General features: G+C 34.6%; 4 protein-coding genes across 8 annotated transcripts; 2 read left to right on the forward strand and 2 right to left on the reverse strand.

Annotated features, from left to right (window-relative positions):
- Positions 1-155: 155 nt before the first annotated feature.
- On the forward strand, positions 156-2989 carry LOC148601838 (solute carrier family 25 member 35-like). 3 transcript variants are annotated; one of them, XM_088554669.1, is made up of 3 exons: positions 156-778; positions 1424-1642; positions 1897-2450. In XM_088554669.1, exons 1-3 carry the CDS (start codon positions 380-382, stop codon positions 1918-1920), a joined length of 642 nt encoding a protein of 213 aa, XP_088410795.1. In that variant the 5' UTR covers positions 156-379; the 3' UTR covers positions 1921-2450. The 3 variants fall into 3 exon arrangements, with proteins under 3 accessions (XP_088410795.1, XP_088410796.1, XP_088410794.1); XM_088554670.1 differs by having other exon boundaries at positions 158-778; positions 2317-2476; XM_088554668.1 differs by having other exon boundaries at positions 165-778; positions 2307-2989.
- A 206-nt stretch (positions 2990-3195) lies between these two features.
- LOC148601839 (neuronal acetylcholine receptor subunit alpha-6-like) lies at positions 3196-4869 on the reverse strand. Its single transcript, XM_088554667.1, has one exon. The coding sequence runs from the start codon at positions 4668-4670 to the stop codon at positions 3432-3434; it is 1239 nt and encodes a 412-aa protein (XP_088410793.1). The 5' UTR covers positions 4671-4869; the 3' UTR covers positions 3196-3431.
- A 2111-nt stretch (positions 4870-6980) lies between these two features.
- On the reverse strand, positions 6981-8989 carry LOC148601840 (neuronal acetylcholine receptor subunit alpha-6-like). The gene has a single exon (XM_088556089.1). The coding sequence runs from the start codon at positions 8774-8776 to the stop codon at positions 7562-7564; it is 1215 nt and encodes a 404-aa protein (XP_088412215.1). The 5' UTR covers positions 8777-8989; the 3' UTR covers positions 6981-7561.
- Positions 8990-14396: 5407 nt separating this feature from the next.
- Positions 14397-24365, forward strand: LOC148601841 (solute carrier family 25 member 35-like). Of its 3 annotated transcripts, none has more exons than XM_088554243.1 (4): positions 14397-14536; positions 18607-19031; positions 20542-20760; positions 21820-24365. In XM_088554243.1, exons 2-4 carry the CDS (start codon positions 18639-18641, stop codon positions 22174-22176), a joined length of 969 nt encoding a protein of 322 aa, XP_088410369.1. In that variant the 5' UTR covers positions 14397-14536; positions 18607-18638; the 3' UTR covers positions 22177-24365. The 3 variants fall into 3 exon arrangements, with proteins under 3 accessions (XP_088410369.1, XP_088410371.1, XP_088410372.1); XM_088554245.1 differs by having other exon boundaries at positions 14406-14546; XM_088554246.1 differs by lacking the exon at positions 14397-14536 and adding an exon at positions 16984-17116.
- The last annotated feature ends 7 nt before the right edge of the window (positions 24366-24372 follow it).

Raw genomic sequence — 24372 nt, forward strand, 5'->3', positions numbered from 1 at the left:
CGTCAGCAGTAGGATAATTAAAATACGCAGAGTTAAAGATTAAACTTCCCATAAACGTGAACACTTAAAAGAGAAGGTATATTATACACTAAAGATAATGGTACAATATGTACTGTATAATAAGATAGGTACATGTATCATGCTACATGTTCTACTTCTACCCACAAATACATGTAGATAAAATGTATGTGTGTGATATCTTTAAATACTTGTAGTGCACTATACATGTACATAGTTTTATGTAAGTTGGAAGAGCAACTGACAAGTATATGCAATGTATTCGCAATCAAATGGATGAAACTGCAAGGATACATAACAAAGTTGTTTTATTGAACATTTGAAATTATAATAGGAAACAGAAATTACTCGAAACTGAAATATGACCGAAATTAACCATTTCACTGAATTTTCTCTTGGCGCAGCAGCAGCAATGTGTGCTGCCTGCGTCACAAACCCGGTTGAAGTGGTCAAGACCCGGATGCAACTACAGGGTGAGCTCAAACATAGAGGACAATACACTAAATATTACAGAAATACTTTTCATGCGTTATATACAATCGCAAAGTTTGATGGACTACGCGGTGTTCAGAGTGGTTTAGTTGCAGCTTTGGGGTACCAGATGACAACAAACGGAACCAGACTAGGAATATACCAGGTTTTAAAGGATATGGGGATCACAGACAGTGGTGAGTGCAAGAACTGTGGATTCTTCAGAAACTTGTTAGCCGGTGGTTTAGCGGGGGCAATCGGTAATGGTGCAGGAAGTCCATTCTTTTTGGTACGTGTTATCCAAACAGTATGCTTTATCTTCAATTTTACCGAAGAATATGTTGTCAAATTTCTGGATTTTTTTTAAAGACACCATATTTGTATATAGTGTGGCGAACTTGTAATTTAACAGACGGTCGATATTTAAATGGAAGACAATTGTGCTTCTTGTGCTTCTCTCCTCGCTGATCGACATATTCCATCACACACGTTTGCCACGCCCTTCATGTCCATCACAATTTCACTGAATACATTCTACCCTATACCTAGCACACGGCTTCTTAATTTCCCAAACGTCATGAACATGCTTAAGCCATTTAGAGATATATGCCGTAAATTAATCCATTAAAAGAAGCTTCATAAGTCTGAGAAAACATACAAGTAATTAACTCAAACTTTAACATCATGGAAAAAAACATGTTTATAAACACAGAGCAATGTATAACGAGTATCAAATTATGAAACGATTTTTATAGAAGAAAAGGCCAGAAAAAATGAAGGAACTGCGAATTGTAAAACTTGGCTTGGAGCCAATTAGTACATATGAAGCAGAGACGGTGATATCAACAAAAGCACATGTATATGGAGTCCTATCAAATTGAAAACAGATGTATGAAGTAAAAAAGCCTTATCAATACGGTTATTTTCGTTACAGATAAAAACCCATATCCAATGTAAATCTGACACGGTGATAGCGGTGGGATACCAACACAAGCACAGAACATTGTCACAGGCAGTGAAAGAGATCGTTGGGGGTCAGGGGGTCAAAGGTCTCTTAAGAGGCATCAGTGGAGGATCACTCAGAGGATGTATTGGTTCAGCGGCACAACTCGGAGCATTTTCACCTACTAAACAGCTTTTGATAGACAAAGAGGTATGATACCAAAGGCCTATTGAAAATGAAAAACACTTTTGCTTTATTGTACTCATTATGAACAAGAAAAACAAACTGTAATGAATACAATAAAAAAAAAAAAACAACCCAGGCATTTTTTGTCTAAAATAAATGTCCGTTTAAATAGCAAATTAACACAGGTTCCCCAATATATAGTGTAGTCATGTAAAATATACATTTTAAATGTTACAGTCTTATGTTTATTGTAATATTTTTATTTGTTGTATTTATAGGCCATAAGCATGCCCTGTAAATGAGTTTGTGCTAATAAAGTATTGTATTGAATATAAGTATAGTACATACTAGTGTTTAGTGGTGAGGCATATTGGTGTCTTGAGCTCATCTTCATCACGTGATTGACAATTAAAAGAACTGACCGCGACACAGAAATAACATAAGTTAGAATAAACCGACCATTCTTATTACACTGCAGGAATGTTGTGTTTTAAACCAGAAAAAATATTGAGGAGATATTTCAATACAACCAATGCAAGAGGGTTTAGATTTAGTCCATTGTAGAAAAGTGCCATAATGATGCATTCCATCATGGTCTAATATACAAGTGATCTCTTCTCGAGACATTGTCGTATTTTTTAAACGGAACTACGTTCTACTTATGTGTTTAATGTACATTCATTGACAGTTTTTTGCAGAGAACAGTATTATGGTGACTATTGTAGCTAGTATGGTAAGCGGCGTAAGTTTGGCGTTCTTTGTGACGCCATTTGACGTCATGTGCATTCGACTTTACAACCAAGAGATTACGAAAACAGGAAAGGGTATGTACTACAAAGGGATAGTCGACTGTTTCACAAAAACATATAAATCTGAAGGAATAGCCGGATTATATAAAGGGTGGGAACCCACATTTTTACGGATGTGGCCGCACAGCGTTTTACTTCTTGTTTTCTGGGACGGCTTTAGGTCTTTGTACTATGAATGGAAGTACCAAGATGGCGACGTGAAGTTTTCTTGACAACCTATTTTCACATAATTAGGAAGGATGTATTGTGTTGTCATTTATACACATTGCCAATCTATAATTAAACTAGTTCCGACGAAGTCGGTATTGAACTCGCTTTGACATTACGTGACATCCATGATGCTTAACCATGGCAACGTATCCGATGTAGCTTACAACCTCGAATTTCATTAGACAACTGTGATAGCAACAGAGAAATTTAAGGCTCCACTGGGGGCATTGGTGTCCTGAATATTTTTGATCACTTTTATATATTGAATATTTTTTCTATATATTGAATAATTGGAAATACATGTAGTTTACTTGCCAATAAAATAATTGAAATACGAAACATAGTACAATGATCACACAGTTCGCCAAATAAAATCTTAATCAGATTTGGGTATAAACAAAGCCACAACATGCGTCGGCAACCTTTTTTAGAAGATAGCACTTGGATTTTTCATTTCTTTCCTTTGTAGTTTGTTACTTTTCTACATGTAACATCGAAAATCCTACAAATTAGCCCTTTTTAATTACATATATAACCTCTCGCCAATAGAAAAATACATTTCAAGGTCATATTTATTTTAATGTATAACTGTGTGTTAATATAAATTACTTATATATATGTGTATATTGCACAATGTTTTAATATCAGACACTATTTTACAAAGAATCTCAAAGTCAAAACCTTCCTCAACTCAAATTTCGTCCAATATCAAAGATTTGAAGAAAAACTCGAGGATTTGGCGAATATCTCAATCTGAGTTTTTTATGAAACCCAGGCCAGTAAACGTAATGGCGTTATTTGATTCCGACAACAATGTCCATGAAGAATGCAAAATTTGAAATAAAAATAACAATCGTAAAAAATATCAAACAAAAATAGTCAAGAAATCGACGAACATCTTTCCATGTAACACAGCTTTTGTCATTCTCTTCGTTTGTCGCAGATTTATTCATGTTTTCATCTTCTGTACCAATCTCATTAGTGTCGCCAGTGTCGCTTGAGCGTTTTCGACACTTCAACTGGCACAGTTGTTTCAACTTCATTGCTTTTCTCCAAAATGGAGTTACTGGATGAGAATCATCTCTGTGATGAATCACGAGTCCGAATATGGTGAATAGAACCAACACTGCACTTATTACTAGGTCTGCAATAAGCTTTGCACAAACAATTGCAAGTCGCGGCGACGACGTTGATGGCAAAGAGTCTGCAATGATGGTCATGAAAACCGCTATCGACAGCAAAAGCGTAATGCTGAATCCGACACGTTCGCCAGAGTCAGCTGGTAAAATAAAAACGAATAAGTTTAGTATGCCCAATAAAATAATTGGTAGCATGATATTTACCATGAAGAAAGCAGGTCTTCTTTTAAAGGTCATCTCAATAAATACTTCCGTGGACTTGTTATAGACGTTGGATGAAATGAAGTCCCATTGAGGGTTCTGGCTAAAATAGGTCACGTCGACCGTTGCACTTGAAATTCCAACCTCGATTTCATTCGGCCAGAATTGCCAAGGTACAACTTGTATCGCACAAGCCTGAGTATCAAAAGGGTAATACGTCACGTCAGAATCACACGCAGATTGATATGCTGCTGCTGGTGCCCAGACGGCATATCCGTTCGCGTATACATCGATAGTAGAATCCTTCAGATCCACTACTTTGATTTTTGAATATGGATTACCTACTAAAATGTGCGGAGTCCACATTGCTGTCTTTGGCAACCGCATTTTGTCTTGTCCATTGTACGAATTCGGATCCCAGGTGAGTTGTCTGTCATACCAAGTAATTTCAAAATATCCTGCGACTGAAAATAAGCCGGCGTTTTCATCGAGCGTTTGTAGATTAACCAAGTTGAATTTGAAATTGACTTTTGTCGCCGTGTTGAGATCTGTTTCGGGTCGAACATATCTGTAGCTCCTACCGCTCAGGTAATCGTACAGTGAGGCAACATGTGAAAACTGAGCTCCTAGAGTATTTCCTACAAACGTCCAGGCAATGAACAGACATAGTTGCACGAGAAACGTCAATGTCATGTCTATACCTCTAAATTGCACCTAATGCTTCATTTAATTTTCACATCGTGAAATTCTTGTTTTAAACACACAGAGCAGACTACAGAAAGTCTAATTCAACTTAGATTTCAGTCAACTTTAAAATGTCTTTTATGTTTCCTGGTTGCATGTACAATAATATATTTAAATAACTGTTACAGCTGACCCACAACAATTCACATGACGTAAATTGTCATACGACAAGATCCGAATAGAATTTGGAACGAATCATTGTGTAATGGACGAACTGTAAAATTTAGTTAACGCGTCATGTGATAAGGATCAATTATAAGATGATTAAATTTCTAAATTCTATAAACTATTTGTGTTCAGATGATTTAGAGTATTGCAAAATTAGAATACGATATTTAAACAACCGACAATTATTTTGAATTATGATTATTACTAGGGATCGGACTATTTGCGAGAAGCCTTTCAAGTGTTTTTAAATGAAAGTAAATTCTCATGTTCTTGGTGAAAAAACTTTTTATGAACATTAAAGTTTAATTACTGTCGTTGTTATCATCATTCTTTTAAATCAACCTACTGAATTCGATTTCAAATATTTAAGCGGAATAATCTAGGATCAAATGGCCAACTGAGAACTTGAGCACATATTTTTTAACTACCAATTCAATTTTCATGAAGCCAATCATGGACCCACAACCGGGAACAACTAAAATAACAGTTATGATTATTGATACATTTTAAATACACACAGGGGCGGATCCAAAATTTATAAAAATTAGGGGGATCCAATACAGAAATTAATAAGGGGGTCTTGGCTGTTAATTGTACACTCTTTCAAAAATTGCGCACAAAATTAGCACACTTTGCCAATAAAAGGGAGTTCCAAACCCCCGAAATCCTCCCGAATCTACCACTGTACAGAGGCATCAAATAGTGTACAGCCTATCGTTCATAAATTTCAGTGCATGTATCATATACATGTAAATATGCCAATAGTAAGTTATGACGAGTGCGCCATCTAACGGCGCCTTCAACATGTTGTAGGGGAGTCCTGGTTCGCTTTGTTTTTTTATTTGGTCCTGGTTTCATTTCAGTTTTTACCTTGCATTAAAGGGATAGTTAATAATGCCTTATAAAACTAGATTAACCCCACCGCAAACACGTGGCTGTCATTAGTCAGCAGATGTTGGCCATTAATGTGTTTTTGTGTCGTTATTTTACTTTTCAGTTAATTTTAATAAGTGTCATCGTTCTGTTACTTCTGTTAGCGGGGCCTTTTAGTGCTTAATTTAAGGTCTGTTTACACTTGTTGGAGACTTGTATGTGATCTCGGAAAGTATTTATCCTTTTTTGTATTTAGGACATACGCTGGTGCATTTGCTGCGTTTCATCGTATTTATTCGTTCTTTTTCTGACGCTGTCGGTATAGTTTCGCTTTTTCCCCTTTGGCCTTAAAGACGGTGTTGTATAGAAACGCCGGCGTTTTCCTTCTGTGCCAAAAAGGAGGCATATTGCGCCACACTTTTGTACCAGTACTTCTTTTCCGCCAGTTTACTTTTCGATTTTCGTACTTAAAACTGCGCTAATAAATTAAAGATCATTTTGCACCAGAATACAGGTAAATTTATATTTTGATATTGTTTTAGTGCTACTTTAAATGCGCGGTGTGTTTGCTGTTATGTTATTCATCACATTTAAAAAAATCTCTTTATAGTTGGTTGTTCATATCTTTGGCAAGTTTAATTATAAAAATACAAGACTTTTATTTTTGTTAAATAATGTAAATATAGACCCTCATCCTTTTTTCGGGCTTCGGACCGGCAGGTCTCCCTTGCGGAGTAAATGCTCATTTTTTTTGAAAGTTTAATATTTTAATATAGCATGCAGACAAAAGGGAAAACTGTATACACTGTTATGTAAGCACTAATCGTTCTGATTATATCACAATTACTTTTAATATCAATTTTAACTTCATCAACGGCTGAAATTTGTAACTGTGAGTATGCACAAATTCTGGCGGAAAAAGACTACACAGACAATTTGTCTTGGGCGCAATTTAACTACGATTTTTTATCCAATTGACGCAAAAGAACGATGCCCAGAAACGGAAGACACCTGATCGCAATTTTGTTTCCCGATAAGCCAAATACTGATAACTAAGTGGCGTTCTTGAAAACTGTATCGAAAATTGAATTTGCGTGCCATGTGTTAATTTTCTGAACAAAATGTAGAAAATTTTAAGTAAAAAGAACAAAATTTTACTGCGTTGGCTATCTCTTTTTAAAGATAGTACTTGCTTTTTTTTATCACAGAAACTCAACATAATTGTACCAATCGTACTGTATTTGCTATATATTCTACACGATGATCAAATACCGAAAAATATAATCACAAAACTTGAGCCATATGTGTAACAATATCAAGTGTATATATTCCCGGACCATCTAGACACTGTTATACCCAACATTATAGGTTTCATTGATAATCTTGTTAATTTGTATCTTAAAAATGTTCTGGAGCAACAATAGCCAAGTGGACTGAATGTCTATTCGATCGATCAATCATTCTCGCCCTGTCATGACATATCTGCAATAGGCAGTTAAATTGCAATATTTTTTCAGGACATTTTATCAAGTTTTTAATCGTTCGATTAAACCTTCAATCTTACATATCTTAAGTATAAATTTGAGCAGTAGCTCCATTTTTTTATGCCATTCCGATTGGTGGTTTATACGGTCTTTGCTATCCTTGCGGATCTCGCACGACCCCCCCCCCACCCCCACCCCCCACCCACTTGCTGGGATTGTGTTAAATTGAACTAGAATATACTCCCCTTTCCTAATTAACCCAAGATATAAAAAAAATAGTTAATATGAATTTTATAAATCCATTATATATAATTACTAATAGACCCCTGCAACGATATCCATAAAAAAACTTAAATTAGCCACAAACAACACAATAAAGAAGAGTATTATGAAGCACTTGTCCAAAGCACGACTGACATCTTTCCACGTTGTATTTTCTGACGTTTCTTTGTCTTCATTGTTGTTTTTCTTTTCGGCATAACTTGTCCCTATATCATTAACCCTTGACCTCTTCTTGGAACAACAGGAGTTTATCCTAAGCAGCCGTTTCCAGCCTCTACTTACAGGCACAGTGTCTTCTCTGTGGTGTATTACAAGACTAAGTATGGTACAGACAACGATCAACGAGCTGATGCTCAGATCCAGGCAAAGTTTGATACCGACTGATGAAATTCGGGGCGATGTGTTTGACGGCAAAGAATCGGCGACGATTGTCATAAATACTGCAATAGATAACAGTAAGGTGATACTAAAACCGACTCGTTCACCTGAGTCGACCGGAAGTACAAATACGAACACATTGATGAATCCAAGTAAAATAATAGGAAAAATAATGTTCAGCATGAAAAATGTCGGTCGTCTCTTGAAAGTCATTTTAAAATGAACGCCATTAGTTATTTTGTTTGTGGAAACATCAGATTTGACGTAATCCCATGTTGGATTATTACTATAGTAAGTAGTGTCAACCGTTGTTTGTGTCAATGTGACGTTAATCTCGTCGGAACCGTGTTGCCATGGCATTAACCAAATTTCACAAGTCTGAGAATCAAACGGATAGAAGGAAACGTCGGCATCACAAGCCATTTCATATCCGTCGGCCGGATACCATTCTGCATCGCCGTTCGGAAATACTCTTATCGTTGAATCTTTAAGTGAAAGCACTTTAGCATCTTCGTAGGGATTTGCAACAAGAAAATGTGGTTTCCACATATATTCTGTTGGTATTTTGATCGTGTCAGCATTGTCATAACTTGCCATGTCCCAAGTCATGTTGTGATCGTTCCACTTAATCTCGAAAAAACCACTGACAGAAAATTTCCCGACACCATCATCAAGAGATTGAAGATTCACCAAGTAGAAACGCAATGCTACCGCAGTAGCAATGTTCGAATTAGCAGCTGGGCGAACGTACGTGTAATTGTTAGTCGTAAGTTTGTCATAAAGTGCAGTCACTGAGGTATAGGCCGCACCACTTACAAAAATGTAATATTTATTTAACAAAACGGTGTAGAACAACGCAAGTGCAATCATCCTAGTTGCGCTAGTTTTTTTAACTTATCCCTCTCTCATACCTCCTTCTCCTATAAGTTCAACGTCTCACTAATTGTAAAAGTAGTTGTTGAAATTCGGTATTGAGTTTTTATCTATTTTCTTTAAACCCCGATTCTAATTGACAAATAGCCATTCAGTGAATGGTAAGAATGCAGTATTTTAAGCTACTAGGTTCCAACCTAAATATTATTGTTTTGTCGCATTTAAATTCATAACAATTTTAAACCCCATGTCAATGCATCGGCTGACTAACTTTCGTTGACGAACTGAAAATTACAATAAAATCTGTCTAACCCGAACCTCGAACAAACAGTAAACCAGTCTAAAAAACCGGATATTGTTTAATCCAGTCGTGTCAGTTTAAATGTGTTTTGGACCTTAATAAATGAACAAAGTGTACAGTCCACGTGGTTTGCATTGGTTTCACTGTTCTTAGCTTTAAACTCTGTCCACACATACATATTTTGGGCTTCTATTCCGTTAACTATTCATTTATATAAAATATGGACAGCATAAGAACAAATTCATCTGCACATCTTCCAGATGAAATGTCAGAAATATAGCATTGACGGATCCAGAGGGTTTCAATCAACGGATGGAGCACATCTTTGTCAATTTCGTGCGTTTGGGGGTAAGATAGGCCAATAGTAGCTTGGACCTCTCCTCCATTTTCTAAAATCTGTGGATCTTTGTTGCCATAGGTATACTTATTTTGCTATAATAGATATAGATGTGAGATCTTGTTCTATTAACTGTAAGTGTTTGTAAGAATCATGCAAAATGGGGAAAATCAGAAACATGCATGTCAAAACACCACCGATCTAATAACGTAATATCACTCAAGGACACTTCCTCTATTTGGAAAGACCATTATTTGAGGGCATTTCAATGAAATTATAACTCAATGCACCGGCATGACATGGAAAATATTGTCTTTTTTTCTTTGATTCTATTGGTACAAATAGTCAATTTACGCTATCAAAATGATGGCTTTTTTTCATACCATGTTTCACCCACTGCCTGATACTTATAATAAAGATTGACACTTAAAATTTAATTCTGCGGCAAGAGGAAATTTGTATTTATGTGAAACTTGCTCTAGACATTCTATATTATTTAATTCATGGTTGAGCATAGGCGGATCCAGGGGGCGTGTCCGGGCCCTTTTACCAATTTGCAAAACTGTAAATAGCGTAGTTTGTGTGTAAATGCATGCATCGAAATGTGTTTATCAATAACTTGTTGGTGACTCTCTGGATCCCGTTGTAGCTCATTGACTAATCGTACAGCAGATTTGTGCTAGCATGGCATACTCAATATAGCGACAGCGTCAACAAATGCTACTGCACGAAACAAATTAAGACTAGCACAAAGCATGTACCTTTAGCTAATTTTTGGTTAAAACACGTGTTTTACCCCTGGCTACACATATAACTATAACTTAACTCGAGTATTAAACTGAAAACATGCTTGGTTTAGTTTACACATGCTATTATGCATGTGATTCTATGTTATCACAAGAGGCTATAGTCTTCAGGAAGTGACTATTTGTCGGGGCCCAAAATAACGGTCTTAATAACGTATGATGGTTATTTTCCAGGACAAATTACATGACAATATTGAAAAATAGGCATTTTCAAAAATAATTTAATTGAAGTATACATTTAAGGAGGTAGACCAGGGTAAGGGACATAACTCATGAAATCAGTGATATGTTTGTATCATATACAACTTCCCCAAAGCCTATCACGCTTTCATTTGAAACAGGATAAAAGTTTTCAAGTTATTTTGATGCTTACATGAGATTGGTGTAAAATGCTGAAAACAAACGTTCCACTGATTTGTAAGAGGTATGTCCCTTACCCTAGGTCTACCTCCTTAAATCACAATTCATTAGAAAAGTAAAAAAAACTGACGCATACCTTTAGTTGCATTTACTGGTAAAGTTAAGACTCGTTCCAGCTAGTATGTGAAACATAATTAAATTTTATGTTTGAAATAATATATAAAATAATCTGACTTGCCCAAAGAAAAAGCTGTTTACAAATCAACTTGAATTATTCAGTAAAACCCACCAAATTGAGAGTTTAATTAAAATGCCAGGTATTAAGACCATTAGACTAATGTATCCGAGTGGTGTGGCATGCATACTTCCGGTCTGTTGCTTCTATGAGCTAGCACAATACCCCCTTTTGTGTCAAGTTGGTGAGCATGCTCAATATACACTTCCCCGAGGTAGGGCTTGGATAGAACAAAAGAGCTTTCCTCGCGGAAGTGTATAAGATGATATTAAGATGGTTTTATTCACCAATCATAGACCCCTCGGTTAGAAAAAAAAATTATACCATGATAACAAAGATTTTTAGAAAAATGTGTAAATATACAATAGAATAATAATCCTCAAAGCAGGTGAAAATATAGTCTTAAAAGGCCTTGAAATGGCCATTCAAGCATTAAAAACAATTCTGGCAAGTTATTAGAACATGTGTAATACATATGCATGTATACTTAACAACACTACCCCTGCTATAAATGTTATTAAACATTTGAAAAACAACAACAAAAAATCTTGTGGAGGTTTCATCTAAATTCTTAAAATTTTGACAATGCCAATCGACCAATGAATATAAATCAGCACGTATATTCTTGCGTGGAGCATGCTCATCAAATACAAAACCAGAAATGGGTCAATGAAGTTCCGGCTCAGCGAACTAGTACTAAATACATGAATTTTCCGATTTGTCAATATTGTTCTCGTCCGGAATTGCACGAAATATCTGCCATTGGACGTAAAACCATAATCAAATAATCAATTTAGACCATCAGAATCAATGTGTAGATTTAGGTGTTTGCGTGTCTTTTGGTGAAATGAGTGAGGATAGCATCGATATGTTCTTAAAGGAGAAGACCATGTTATTGTGCAAGTCATAAATATCGAAGCTCATCTGTTAAATATTCATGAAAATTAAATTATTCGTTGATAGAACAAATCCGAAAGTTCATAGTACTATGTACATGTATTACATTACAGTTCTATGGTATAAACTTTTAATTACCCTCATTCAAAATTGACCATTCCTCATCCCAAACTGCAATTGCCCAATTGTCAATGTCCAATTTTCCATTCATGTTCAACATTGCCCATTACGAAATGAACACGGATGGATTATACATGTTACGAAAATAATTTAGAACTATATTTTTTATTTTAATTTTAATATCTAATATTATTAAATAAAGAATTATTACAAATATATGCCTATAAAGTTCAAATTCCCATTTCCTACGCCAATGCCCGTACCACATTGTCATGTTTCCCATTGTCCCATGCACCCAAGGTGGACACCAGGGTCGAGTACCGATTTTTTTTTTTTTTTTTTTTTTTTGCAAATTGATGAGAGTGGGTCTGCCCCCTTTAGATCCGCCCATGTCATTGAAAAGTTAATGTACCTCATTATGATTCGTGTACTGTACCACATAAATGACAGTTTAACAGTATAAGAATAACGTTGGCTTGATTGGTATTGAGGTATGTTTCAGGTTTTATAAATTTGGCATGGTTACAAAGACTTGCAAGTACTTAAGTAACAGTCTTTTTAAATATTAGACGGAAGATGATTCATGCATGTTAACAAAAACTACCGAATTCAGTCTTATTTCTTGTTCGGAGACAGTTACTGATCACATAACCAGTCTTAGTTCTTCATTAGTTTGTTGCGCTTTTGAGATAAAAATCATATAGATTGTACATGAAATTCATGAAATTTGCACTTTGGAAGAGTTATCGTTCTTGATTTGGTTGATTTCAGTGGGAGATGAATGTATGATTTTCTTAAACGTGCAGATCTGAAAGCAGAAAAGATTATTATTATGTGAAAGTATAGCATATGTAGACTGAAAAAGCATCGTTTGTTTTTCTTCACCATGGTCACTTTAATATGGGCAGTGTCTGAATTTTATGTGGACTGGTACTTAAATGTCGACAATACCGAAGTATTCGGTTCATTGACTTTTCAAAATAACGTTACAGCTTTAAACCACATTTACTTTATTAACTTTTTTGACATGCATTGCAGCTGTAAACAATGCTAGAATAACGTTACAGTTTGAAACACATGTCTACGACCATATCGTACGTTTGTCAATTAAAGTAGGTTCAAAGGGCATATGATAATAACTGTTACTTTTAAAAAGCACTGATCCTTTGAATAAAATGTTCACTCAAATACGAAACTGTCTTTGTCTATGGAAACGTTTAAGGCTTAGCAAGTTTTAAAAGTCGTTAAAAGGAGGAAAATTTTACTTCCTATAACTCACGTTATGCTTCGATTAAGCAATTTTTAGTAATTGCTAGAGGTGATAATGAGATTGTATTCATGGTACTTTTTATTTTATACTATATATTTATTTTTTTTTAAAATGTTTTAGAAACACACGTACAAGTACCTGTCATGATTCCATTAGCTCCTAACATGCATACTACAGATTCATATTAAGTTCAGGATCATATTTTCAATTGTTTTTAAGGTGGTAAAAACTGCAACTCCTAATTGACAATTTTGTCCAATAAAGGAATACTGGCAACCCATCCCCACCCCTATGAAAGATATAACCTACAGCGAAACCTTTCTAGACAGAACCATATTTGGATCTAAAAAAATGGTTTGGTTTAGATCAGTGTTCGGTTTACCAATGTTAAATATTTAAGTACCAGTCCATATAAAATTCAGACACAGTCTATGGTAAGGTGATTTATGATGTAGAAAAATCCATGGATCAGCCGATGATTTTTGGTCTACATATGCTATATTTTTTATGTGGCAAAAGTACTTTCTGTATTTAGATATGTACTTTAGAGAAAACTACACTTTAACCTCCATGTAAAATCTACAAAATCAAACAAAATGAAGAACGACTACTCTTGCAAATGCTAGTTTCATGGACAATATATACATGTACAATGTATAAGTTTTATCTCAAAAGCGCAACCCCCAAATGAAAAATAAAGACTGGCTATGTGATCAGTAACCGTTTCTGAACAAGAACGAGAAGAAAAAATACAGAATATAAGTTCCGCTGGAAATTTGACTGTAATATTTCTTCCTGGTGAAATAAATATTCCCAAAGGAATTTTCATAATAACATAATCAAAAGAAATGTTCCATTTGAAATTCTATTCAGGAACAAAATTGATATATTTATGTTGACAAAATCACCTGGTGACATATGCCATTACAGAGACCTATATTTTATGTAAAAATATACAGGTTTTTAGCTCTTATAACAAGGATTTTTTATAGTAGTTCCCAGGTTGTCGTCTAGCAGGGAGTGTACATTAGAGTAATATAAAGTCCCAGTATAGCTAATTGCTGTAAAAATCCTTGTCTTATATAGACCATTACACTCCCTGTCTTACAAGCGTTCGCCTTTTTTTTTGGGGGGGGGGGGAGGGATGAGATTTTTAGTGTTTATAGAAAAATAGGTCCAACGACTACGAGTATATGCTATAAATGTCCATCTCAGAAAAGGGACGACTGTATACTCTCTCAAGGTGTTAAGAGCGTTGCACTCCCCGTCATTTATTCGTCTCCAAAATGTGGTCTGATGTTATAATTATTACATACATGACCTGTATATGTACTTTGATTGACATAATTATATAGCCAAATGTGACATGGTCAGCTGAACGATCCAAACAACTTACATCCGTTCACTTTATACCCTTCAAACATTGCTGATGTATGTACATGTATGTCTTAATTTACCTTTCGGCAGCCAGTGAATTAGTCCAGATAATCATAACGTTTGCTGAGGATTTTACATATAGCCTCACAAGACGACACGATAATTTTGACTAACTGTGAATTAGTCCAGATAATCATATGTTCACTGAGGGATTCACCTCCCAATAGATCATAATAATTTGGAATAACTTTGAAAAAGCCTTTTACATGTTTAACTATAACTTATATTGTCTTCACTTGACTTTTTGCAGACCTTAGACACTGTTGGAACTGCTAGAAATTGTATGGTCACTGAATGACCTACAGTCCTGTAGCAAGCTATAATTTTATCTTTTTTCTAAGGGTTTTTTTTTGGGGGGGGGATGGAGTCAGGGTCTCCAAAGTTGTTATCTAAATAATTATGTTGTCCTGGGAGGCTTATCTATATTTTGCCTTAAAATACATTGGTAAATATCATGATTACACGAGTATCTGGACTTAGTGACCCTTATAGGTTGTAACCCACTTGGTTACAAGTCTCATGGGAGGTAGATCGCCCTGAATGCAAGTCAGGGTTCGACATTAACGGTTGCCCGATTGCCCGGGGCAAGTAAATCGCCGGTCTGGGCAAGTAAAAACGACATCAAAGTTGCCCGACTGGGCAAGTGAAAAAAATATGTGCCCAAATTACATTATTTCTGATCATCGCAGCTCTAAAACATCGAAATTACTTCTGTATAGTTCGCCGTTCTTCCCCACCTTGCTGACCTAGATTATCATTGGATAGTTTTCTGATTTTCCCTTTGCCAAAAATAGATCGTATGATATTAATGTCGACCAATCGGATGCGTCCAATTGTACATCTATTTTCGTTATCCAATTGAACATCGCGATTTATTTATGGAATTTCTTACTTTGGAAAACTGTAAGAAATCTGTATCGAAAACTTCGAAAATATGAGAGAAAAAGAGAAATAAAATTCTATTGAAGATAGTTATTGTTGTCCATTTGTTAAACTAAAGATGTGAAATAAAAACTCCTCACATGAATACTTGTAATTTCTTTGCTTCTTGTTTTACCCCTTATTCCCGCAAAAAATATGACAGCTTTTTTATTTATTTGGCTTGCAATTAATCAGTTCTCCCCAAGTGTCGAGGGAGTAAGCATGGCCAAGCAGGGGACACTTGACTGTTTTGGGGTAACTGGGGTCCCCGAAATTCCACAGAAAAATACAAAAGCTGACTATGAATTAAAACGAAAACGTGGGTTTAATGATGGATGGCTGTAAGGCTTTGATGGCATTGTTGATTCTGAAAATGGCATGATCTGCAAATTTTGCGTGAAATTTCCCGAAATAGCCTTACAGAATTCTCTGAAAATAGTATACTCAACAATGTTGATTGATCATGGTGTCTAACTCTATGTCTCACTGTAATCGAATCTTAGAATGGTCAATTTATGTTAAACCACTGTCATCTGCATTATAGTTGAACAGTTTCTTGCCATCCACATCTTATTAAACAAGGGTTTGTGGTTTAAACACTATATAGTGACACAAAGTTCCAGGCAAGTATTTCAATATTTCGGGCAAGTGAATCACATATGTCACTTGCCCGACTGGACAAGTGAATATAAAAGTTAACGTCGAACCCTGCAAGTTGTTAATTCCATCCTTTGAGCACTGAATAAATATGTTAAAATAGAAGGTCACAATCACTGCATAATAGAAAACTCTTACTGGAAAAGTTATTCAGTTATAACCTGGGCAGTGTTAGATTGGCATCATTGCGATGGGAGCCAAGGGAACAAAAACTTCAAAAGTTACAAAGAATTTTTATGATACATTATTATATTTGTAGAAGCATTCCAGATATTTTTATGTTTGGAGATGTGTTTCCACATAAATATCAATGATTTTCTTGTATATTAATACAAATAGCATTTCAGATATTTTTATGTTCGGAGATGTGCTTCCACATAAATATCACTGATTTTGTCTATCTTTGTAATCCAAAATTCTTTGTCTTTTATATGTATAAAACTGTAAACCAGTTTCCCCCAGGTTCTAAGTAAATTGCAAATGTGAAAATCCTCCATGTGTATAAAAAGATCAGATACCATTTATTTTGTGTATGTAATATTTTATATTTTGCATTTGAAAGAAGAGAAATTGGATTGTCTCCCTTTGTTCCTGAAGTTGTTTTTCTAATCAATGGTAACATTAGAATTAATTAAATTATAAAGTGTCTTTTACTTTACCGCAGTTTTAAATTTTTTAGCAGTTTATGATCAATTAAGATTTAAATTTTAACTTTTTAACTTCATTTTTTAAGGGAAGTGATAGTATCTCCATTGAGTATTGGATGACAAAAAGGTCAGTGATCTCCCCTGGGCCTTTTAGCATCATGGTAATGTGATGCTTTTTTGATTTTATATGATGCTATCTAAACTACATGTAGTGTTCCTGTAGATAATGTTACAAATGTGATGCTATAATTTGCAAGGAAAAGATGCCATCCAAATTTTCTAGTTTACCAGGATGCTATTTGAATATTCTAGGGAGAACATGGATTGGGCAGTTAACAGGTTTTAACAGGTTTTTATTGAGTATCAAACAGATCAGAAAGTATTAGAAATTTTATTATGTACAGTTGTAATTATAACCCCTCTTGCAAATAGAGTTGGGTATTAGTAATAGGGATATCCACCCCCTCTGTACTTTGGACACGACTCCTGGTAGACCTGCCTCTAATTTTGCTGAAATTTCATAGGGACTTTGTCAATATAACAATTGCATTTTAAATTCAACATATTTTATTGAAGTCAAGGGGATCAAACAAATTTTATTGGATTTTTGGGAAATGAACAATTATGTTCAGTTGCAATTGGCAGGTCACCAGTGGCCGCTCAATGTGTTCTAATGATCTAATGATATGTGTTTTTAATTCATGTTCAAATTTCTTGACTGTTATTGACATGTACAACACTGAGCAATTTTTCTGTATATCCCAGTTTGAGATGAAATAACCCATAAGCGTGCTAATTTTCCCAACATTTTCCCTTAATTTCCCAAAATTCTACTGTGGAAGTACTTTAATTCATGGATACCAATTTTCATGGTTTGGTCTTCCAATGAAAACCACGGAAATTGGTACCCCATGAATAATAGTACTTTCACAGTGTTATAATTTTCTTTCAGTATGATAATCTGGTCAGGACTCACCAAAATAAGGTGAAAATTGTATATTTCTACCTTCTAAAAAAAAATTCAAAATTCAATATAATAAAACAAATTTCCCATTTTGTGATATATTTTGATATAATTTTTTCTTAATTGGAAGACACAGGCACCTTTTAAAAAAGTTGAAAATTACTGATCATAGTGAAGCCTTACTGATTTAAAATTACCTACAAAATTTATGTACATTCTTAAAAATAATGTTACTAGTTGATAGAGACAAAATGATTTGGATGTATACGCTCCTTGAGACGTTTCCCACATGCACGATACCCAAATGCACGATAAACGAATGCTTCTATCGTGTGTTTAAATGAATGCTCCTATCGTACATTTAAATGCACAATAAACAAACGCTCCGAGCTAGCGTTTAAACACACAATAAACGAATGCTCATGGCTTGTGTTTAAATGCATGATAGATGAACACTCATATCGTGCGTTTAAACGCACAAGAGGCAAACGATGAAAAATAATAATATTGACATATAATGAAGACAGAAAGAAATAGAAAATAAAATTAATGAAATTATATAAATTTATAATAGCAAAAGATATGAAAATAACAGTTAAGTCAAGGAAATAATTAAAGTACAAAAATAAACGAACGCTCCTATCGTGCATTTAAACAAATGCTTCCAGCGTGCATTTAAACAAACACTTCTATCGTGCGTTTAAACGAATGCTTCTATCATGCTTTTAAATGAACGCTTCTATCGTGCGTTTATCGTGCATTTAAACGAACGCAAAACGATGTAAACGCATGATGAACGATGCACGAATGCTAAAATGGGAAACGTGAACGTCTCAAGGAGTGTATATTGATTAACATCTGTCTTATTTTTATAGGATAAAATGAGGTTCATGTAAACTTGATTGAAATGCCTGGTAAACCACATGAGGAAGTTATATTGGGTGGACTTGCAGCATGTGGGGCAGGATTCTTTACCAATCCACTGGAAGTAGTCAAAACTCGCATGCAGCTTCAGGGAGAGCTAAAAGCAAGAGGACAATATGCAGTTCACTACCGACACTCACTTCATGCCATCTATACTATTTTCAAAAGTGATGGTATTGTCTCTCTTCAGGGTGGACTGGTTCCTGCACTCTGGTACCAGCTGTTTATGAATGGTGTGCGATTAGGATCTTTTCAAATAATGACTAATTTGGGTTTATTAAAAGGGAAAGATGGCAGTTACAGCTTTGTGAAGAATATCATTGGTGGTGCTACAGCTGGATGTGTTGGAGCTATTGTTGGCAGTCCATTTTACATGGTATGTCCAAAACATGTATCATGTTCTTGCATGATACTTCTCCCCATTACAACACTTCCTACCAGACCTTTTTATTGACCACAGCCTCATTGAAGTAGTGTATTGTGCTGGCCTGTAGTATTGAAGTGCACGGCTGTGATCTCTGGCAGAGCCATTTTTTTAAAAATTAGTAGTCAAAGCAGAAAGTTAGTGAAGGACCACTTTTGGCCTCATAATTTGTGCATTTTTTTAAAAATCGATTAAAGCTGATTTCTAGGTAGTAGTGGTATAGCAAAATGGTTGCAGACACTGAAAACAAGCTGTTTTTAATGAGATTTATAACGTTATTCCAGAAATAACAGTATGTATTTATGTAACTTTTACAAAACCTTTAATATTTCTGCAATTTGTAAGATGGTTTTTGAGTGGAAAGGAATTGGCCACACATTTGCTCACTCAAGACTTTCACATGGGTTGTAATTGACATTTATACACAAAATATATGAAGCATGAAAATGAACATGCATGCGGCTATTGTTAAAAAAGTGAAAAACTGCACAAATTCTGGTGTTTTCCAGCCTTTTAACAGTTTTTGTCCAGTTTTACCCAAGTTTGAAGGGCCATATATGATTGTATATGTTCAAATGATTATCATAAACCAATTGAATCTACTAAAAACACATTTAAGAGTTGGAGAAACATCATTAAATTTTCTTCAGGTAGATTTTGATTTTGTGGCCAAATAATGCTCTTACTGAACCAAATCCTTTACCGTATTGTAGGTTATTTTGACTGGTGACAAATTGACGATTTTTAGGAAAAAGATATATACAAAAAATTTCGTCATTTCTTATTTTGGCAGATGCCTAGTGGTGCACAAAGCACTTAAACCCAAAGTATTTTGTGAAATTCTTTTTGGCACTAGACAGTTCACTATAATTAGCACACTACTATACAGTATAATGCCTTTTATTATGACTTTTGGAATTGAAATGAATTGCTACAGTTTTATTGCACAATTTGCGTCTTCTTATGTCTTTAAGAGTATTTTATTTTGGAATTTATAGACATATATTCAATGTATGCCTTATTTTACTGACTCTGTCAGGGCTATGTTGAGTAATCCTCATGAATCTGGAATTTTTTTTGGTTAATTAAAAAAAAGCTGTAGAAGAATATTTTCCATAAGCTTATATAAATACATGTAGTTCTAATGATCTGAAATGGTTAAAAAAATACATATCACTTCAAAATCTTTCTTGAAAGGGCTTCAGATAAGCTGTGGGGCTGGGGGTCTATGACCTTGTAAGTTCTATTTTTAGTCTTGGACCTTTAATCTTTTACACTTACATTTTATTAGGGACCTTTTATATTCCCCAAGTAAACCTTTGATTTGAAATTAGAATAAGTCCTTGACCTGTCACTGTTGAAAGCTCATATGATCCCCTGCCTTGAAATTATTTATTCAATATTGCCATAACAGCACAGCTAGTTATAGTGGACAAATATATTTGTTTTTAAAATTATCTAGGTAAAAACTCATCTCCAATGTAAGACAACCAGCCAAATAGCTGTAGGTTACCAACATTCACATGGCAGTATGTTGGAAGCATTCAACTGCATACTAAAGGAGTATGGAATTGGAGGCCTCTGGAGGGGAGTCAGTGGGGCCATATTGAGGGTTATGATTGGCTCTGCTGCCCAGCTAACAACATTTTCTTCAGCCAAGAATTATATTCTTGAATTAAAGGTTTGTTTTATTTGATTTTTTTCTATTATCACTTACAAACCAATTTTTTAAATTCACTTGTACTAGATGTTTATATGTAAAAGTTGGATTATCTCTCTTCACAACCATTTTATTTTAATTACATCTTTTTTTCATGCACTGATGACTGGTGACCGATCTGATGGCAGTTTTGTTATGTAAAATGACGGAATAGCTATTAAGAGTAAACAAATGTAAAATAAAAGTATAAATTATTGTTTAAATCTTTTGCATTATGTGAATATGTGCGAAATTGACAAAGAAAACAATGGAAACCGTAAAATATGTTGTCCGCTCTGTGGTCACGTGATGTGATCACCGGTTTAATGGATCCTATTGACGGATCGATGACTGATTGGAAACTGATCATTGATCGATGACCGCTCACAATTTTTGTTGCTCAGATCAGTTCAGGTACTGTATGCAGGGGATGCAATCTTATTAAAAGTCTATCTTGCAACAGTTTCAGTTTCCACTTATGTCACTCACAGGTTTTTGATTGTACTGTATTGGGATATGAAAAACATCCTAACTGAGCTTTAGATAGTTTGTATAGAACAAGGTCATTATGAGCTACATGTTTGTATGCTATCATTCTTCTGCTTAAAGTTTTATTAGTAAGAGGACGATTTTTTAAAGATGGTAAAACTCGGTAACTTCAGATCAGTCAGACATGCATTATATGGATAGATGGGAGCTACATAAGAGGTCATGTAAGAATAAGCAAGAAATGAGAAAAAAAAGACAAGAGAACTATACTTTGTACTCAAGTTCTTGTGCATTTTCAAATTATAATATGATACAGAACTGTTAGCACTCAATTGGCTACTTATTTTGTGACACACTGGAGATGTTTTGCCCTACAGGAATATGCAAATACGCTCTGCATGTGTGTTGAAAATTTAAACAGTCACTTCCAAATTTCATATGTCATTTCTGACGGAATAACTCTAAGCCATTTTGTCGCTGAACCCCTACATATAAAGAACCATTGCTGATGCTTTCTCTTTATTATGTAATTTATTTTAAATTTCATTTCAGGTTTTTCATGAGTCATCCATTCTGGTGCCTTTCTTTGCAAGCATTTTAAGTGGAATTGTTTTGACAATATTTATGACTCCACCAGATGTTGTGTGCACTAGACTTTATAACCAAGGTGTTGATGCTAATGGAAGGGGCCTCTATTACAATGGACTTGTGGACTGTTTCATCAAAATCATGAAAAAAGAGGGACCATGGGGATTCTATAAAGGATGGGGGCCATCATTTCTACGAATCGCTCCTCATTCTGTACTAAGTCTTATGTTTTGGGACCAGCTTAGGAAATCATATGAAAATGTACACGTTCCACGTAAAGATATTAGTTTAACAAATCCTGTCAAAACGTCGTCTGAATAGATTTAGTTAAATCTATGTTCTCGATATGATTAAAATTGTCCATACTTAAGGGCTTGTAGGGCTTGTTATTAATTTATTTTTTATCTGCAGTTTCTACTGTTGAAAGCATTTAATACCAAAGACCAATTTGTATTATGCATCTGGTTTCCTTCTTCTGGGTACATGAACACGATGCATAGCTTTCAGAATTTTCAATTTTGTGTTATTACTATTACCTTACTTATTTTGGTGTGGAAATAATTTTAAACACCATAATGATAGTGTCAAGTGTGAAATTTTTTGGCAGTTTTATTTTCGCTAGTTTGGCAGTAAGACTCGTAATGTGAAAATTAAATTGGCGTGAATATGTCCTACAAATAACGTTATGATATAATCCAAGAAATGTTTGCAAATTTAATACTGGTACTGTGTGAAAGCAAATACAGCACAGAAACTGCTAAAATAAGACAGTATGAAATTCTCCTGGTTTACAGTATTTTTATCTTGGTATTTACGACCACTTCCTATTGTGCTTAAAATTATTTCTACACAACAATAAGTTAAGTAATAGTAATATCACGAAGTATAAATGTCTGTAAGAATCAGGCAAAATGGGAAAATTAGAAACATGCGTCAAAACCCCACCTCACAATGTAAAGACTTTTATGTGATCTCTGCATCACTGGCTTTGCTCAGAAATTTTTCAACAGAATGTTAGAAAAATGATGTTTTTGAAAGAGTTATCTGCCATTGAAATGTTCATTTTCAGTGCACTTTAATGAAATTATAACTCAATGCACAAACATGATATGGAAAATCTTGTCTGTTTCCCTTGATTCTCATGGTACAAATAGTCAAATTACACTATCAGAATGATAGGTTTTTTCATACCATGTTTCACTCACTGCCTAATTCTTACAAAGACTGACATTTAAATGTGATTTAGTGATCTATTTTCGTGAATTCACAGGGTGGAGTATTTAAATGTGATTTAGTGATCTATTTTCGTGAATTCACAGGGTGAAGTGATGATATTTACAAGCCCTACTAAACTTTTACTTTTAATACTACTGCCCCATGTAAAATGTAGGTGGTTTATCAACTGGTCAATATATTTATTTGTCAGTTGGTCCAACATAATGTTGTATCCTCAACCCATCCTCAGTTTTCAAGTTACATGTAAGTTATTTATTTTGCTTCTAAATATATCATTGATTTAAAGCCCTTTGAAATGTTGGTTGACATAGCTGAATAGAAGTGCTTTTTTACATCCGTTAGAGACTTCAAGAATTTTCAAGGATGTTATTAATAAATACATTGTTATAGCAGATCGTTTTTGCACTTAAGTCCACTACACACAATGAAATAGCATACATTTAATCCTTTGAAAACAAATTTTCACCCTATGATGGCTTAAGGAGGTAGACCTAGGATAAGGTACACAACTCTTACAAATCATTGGTACATTTGTATTCACCATTTACCCAAGGTCTACTTCCTTAATGTACCTCATATTTACCTTGAAAGTAATTATCCCTGAATTTAAACAGTGGTATGTATTCACTGATAGGTTCTTTGCATTGATTATTTATATTTTATAGAGAAATCTTGCCAAGCATTTCTTCTTTAAGTATTGTGTTTGTACTGATATCTAAGGTGTTAAATATTTTTGTTGAGTTCTAACTTAACCTTTTCTGATCACATATTGTCATGATTGCGAATTAAGTAACCATTGTTTTCATTGCACATTGTACTATGTTTAATTACAATATTTCAGTATATATGTACTTGTTTAATGTAACATGATTTTTTATTCAGATCACAGTCAATTATTAGTAGAATCTCATCTATGCCTGCTCCTTTAGATTACTGGGTATAGCCTTATCTTTTTCAGTTTTGTATTTGAAATCTTTGAATTTTTTTATATTCAAAAATTTGAAATGAAATAATATTATAGCTCCTGATTTAATGTGGTGCCAATGCTGTCAGTCCGTGGGTCTGTAAGTTTGAATGGGAAGTATTAAGGATACAGTCTTTCTGTCTGTTTTGTAAGATTGAATTGGAAGTAGTCAGGGTATATCTGTCTGTTCCGTTTGAATGGGAAGTAGTTGAGTATGTTGTCTGTGTTGTTCTGCAACACCCTAGTGAACACTTCAAATCCAGAGAAATCCTTTTCCCACCAAAATTTCAAGTGCTTATATCTCAAAAAACGTGCAC

The sequence above is a fragment of the Perna viridis genome, chromosome 12, assembly GCF_037379345.1.
Source record: "Perna viridis isolate PV_CMFRI_1.1 ecotype Kerala chromosome 12, ASM3737934v1, whole genome shotgun sequence".
In the NCBI taxonomy this organism is placed as follows: domain Eukaryota; kingdom Metazoa; phylum Mollusca; class Bivalvia; order Mytilida; family Mytilidae; genus Perna; species Perna viridis.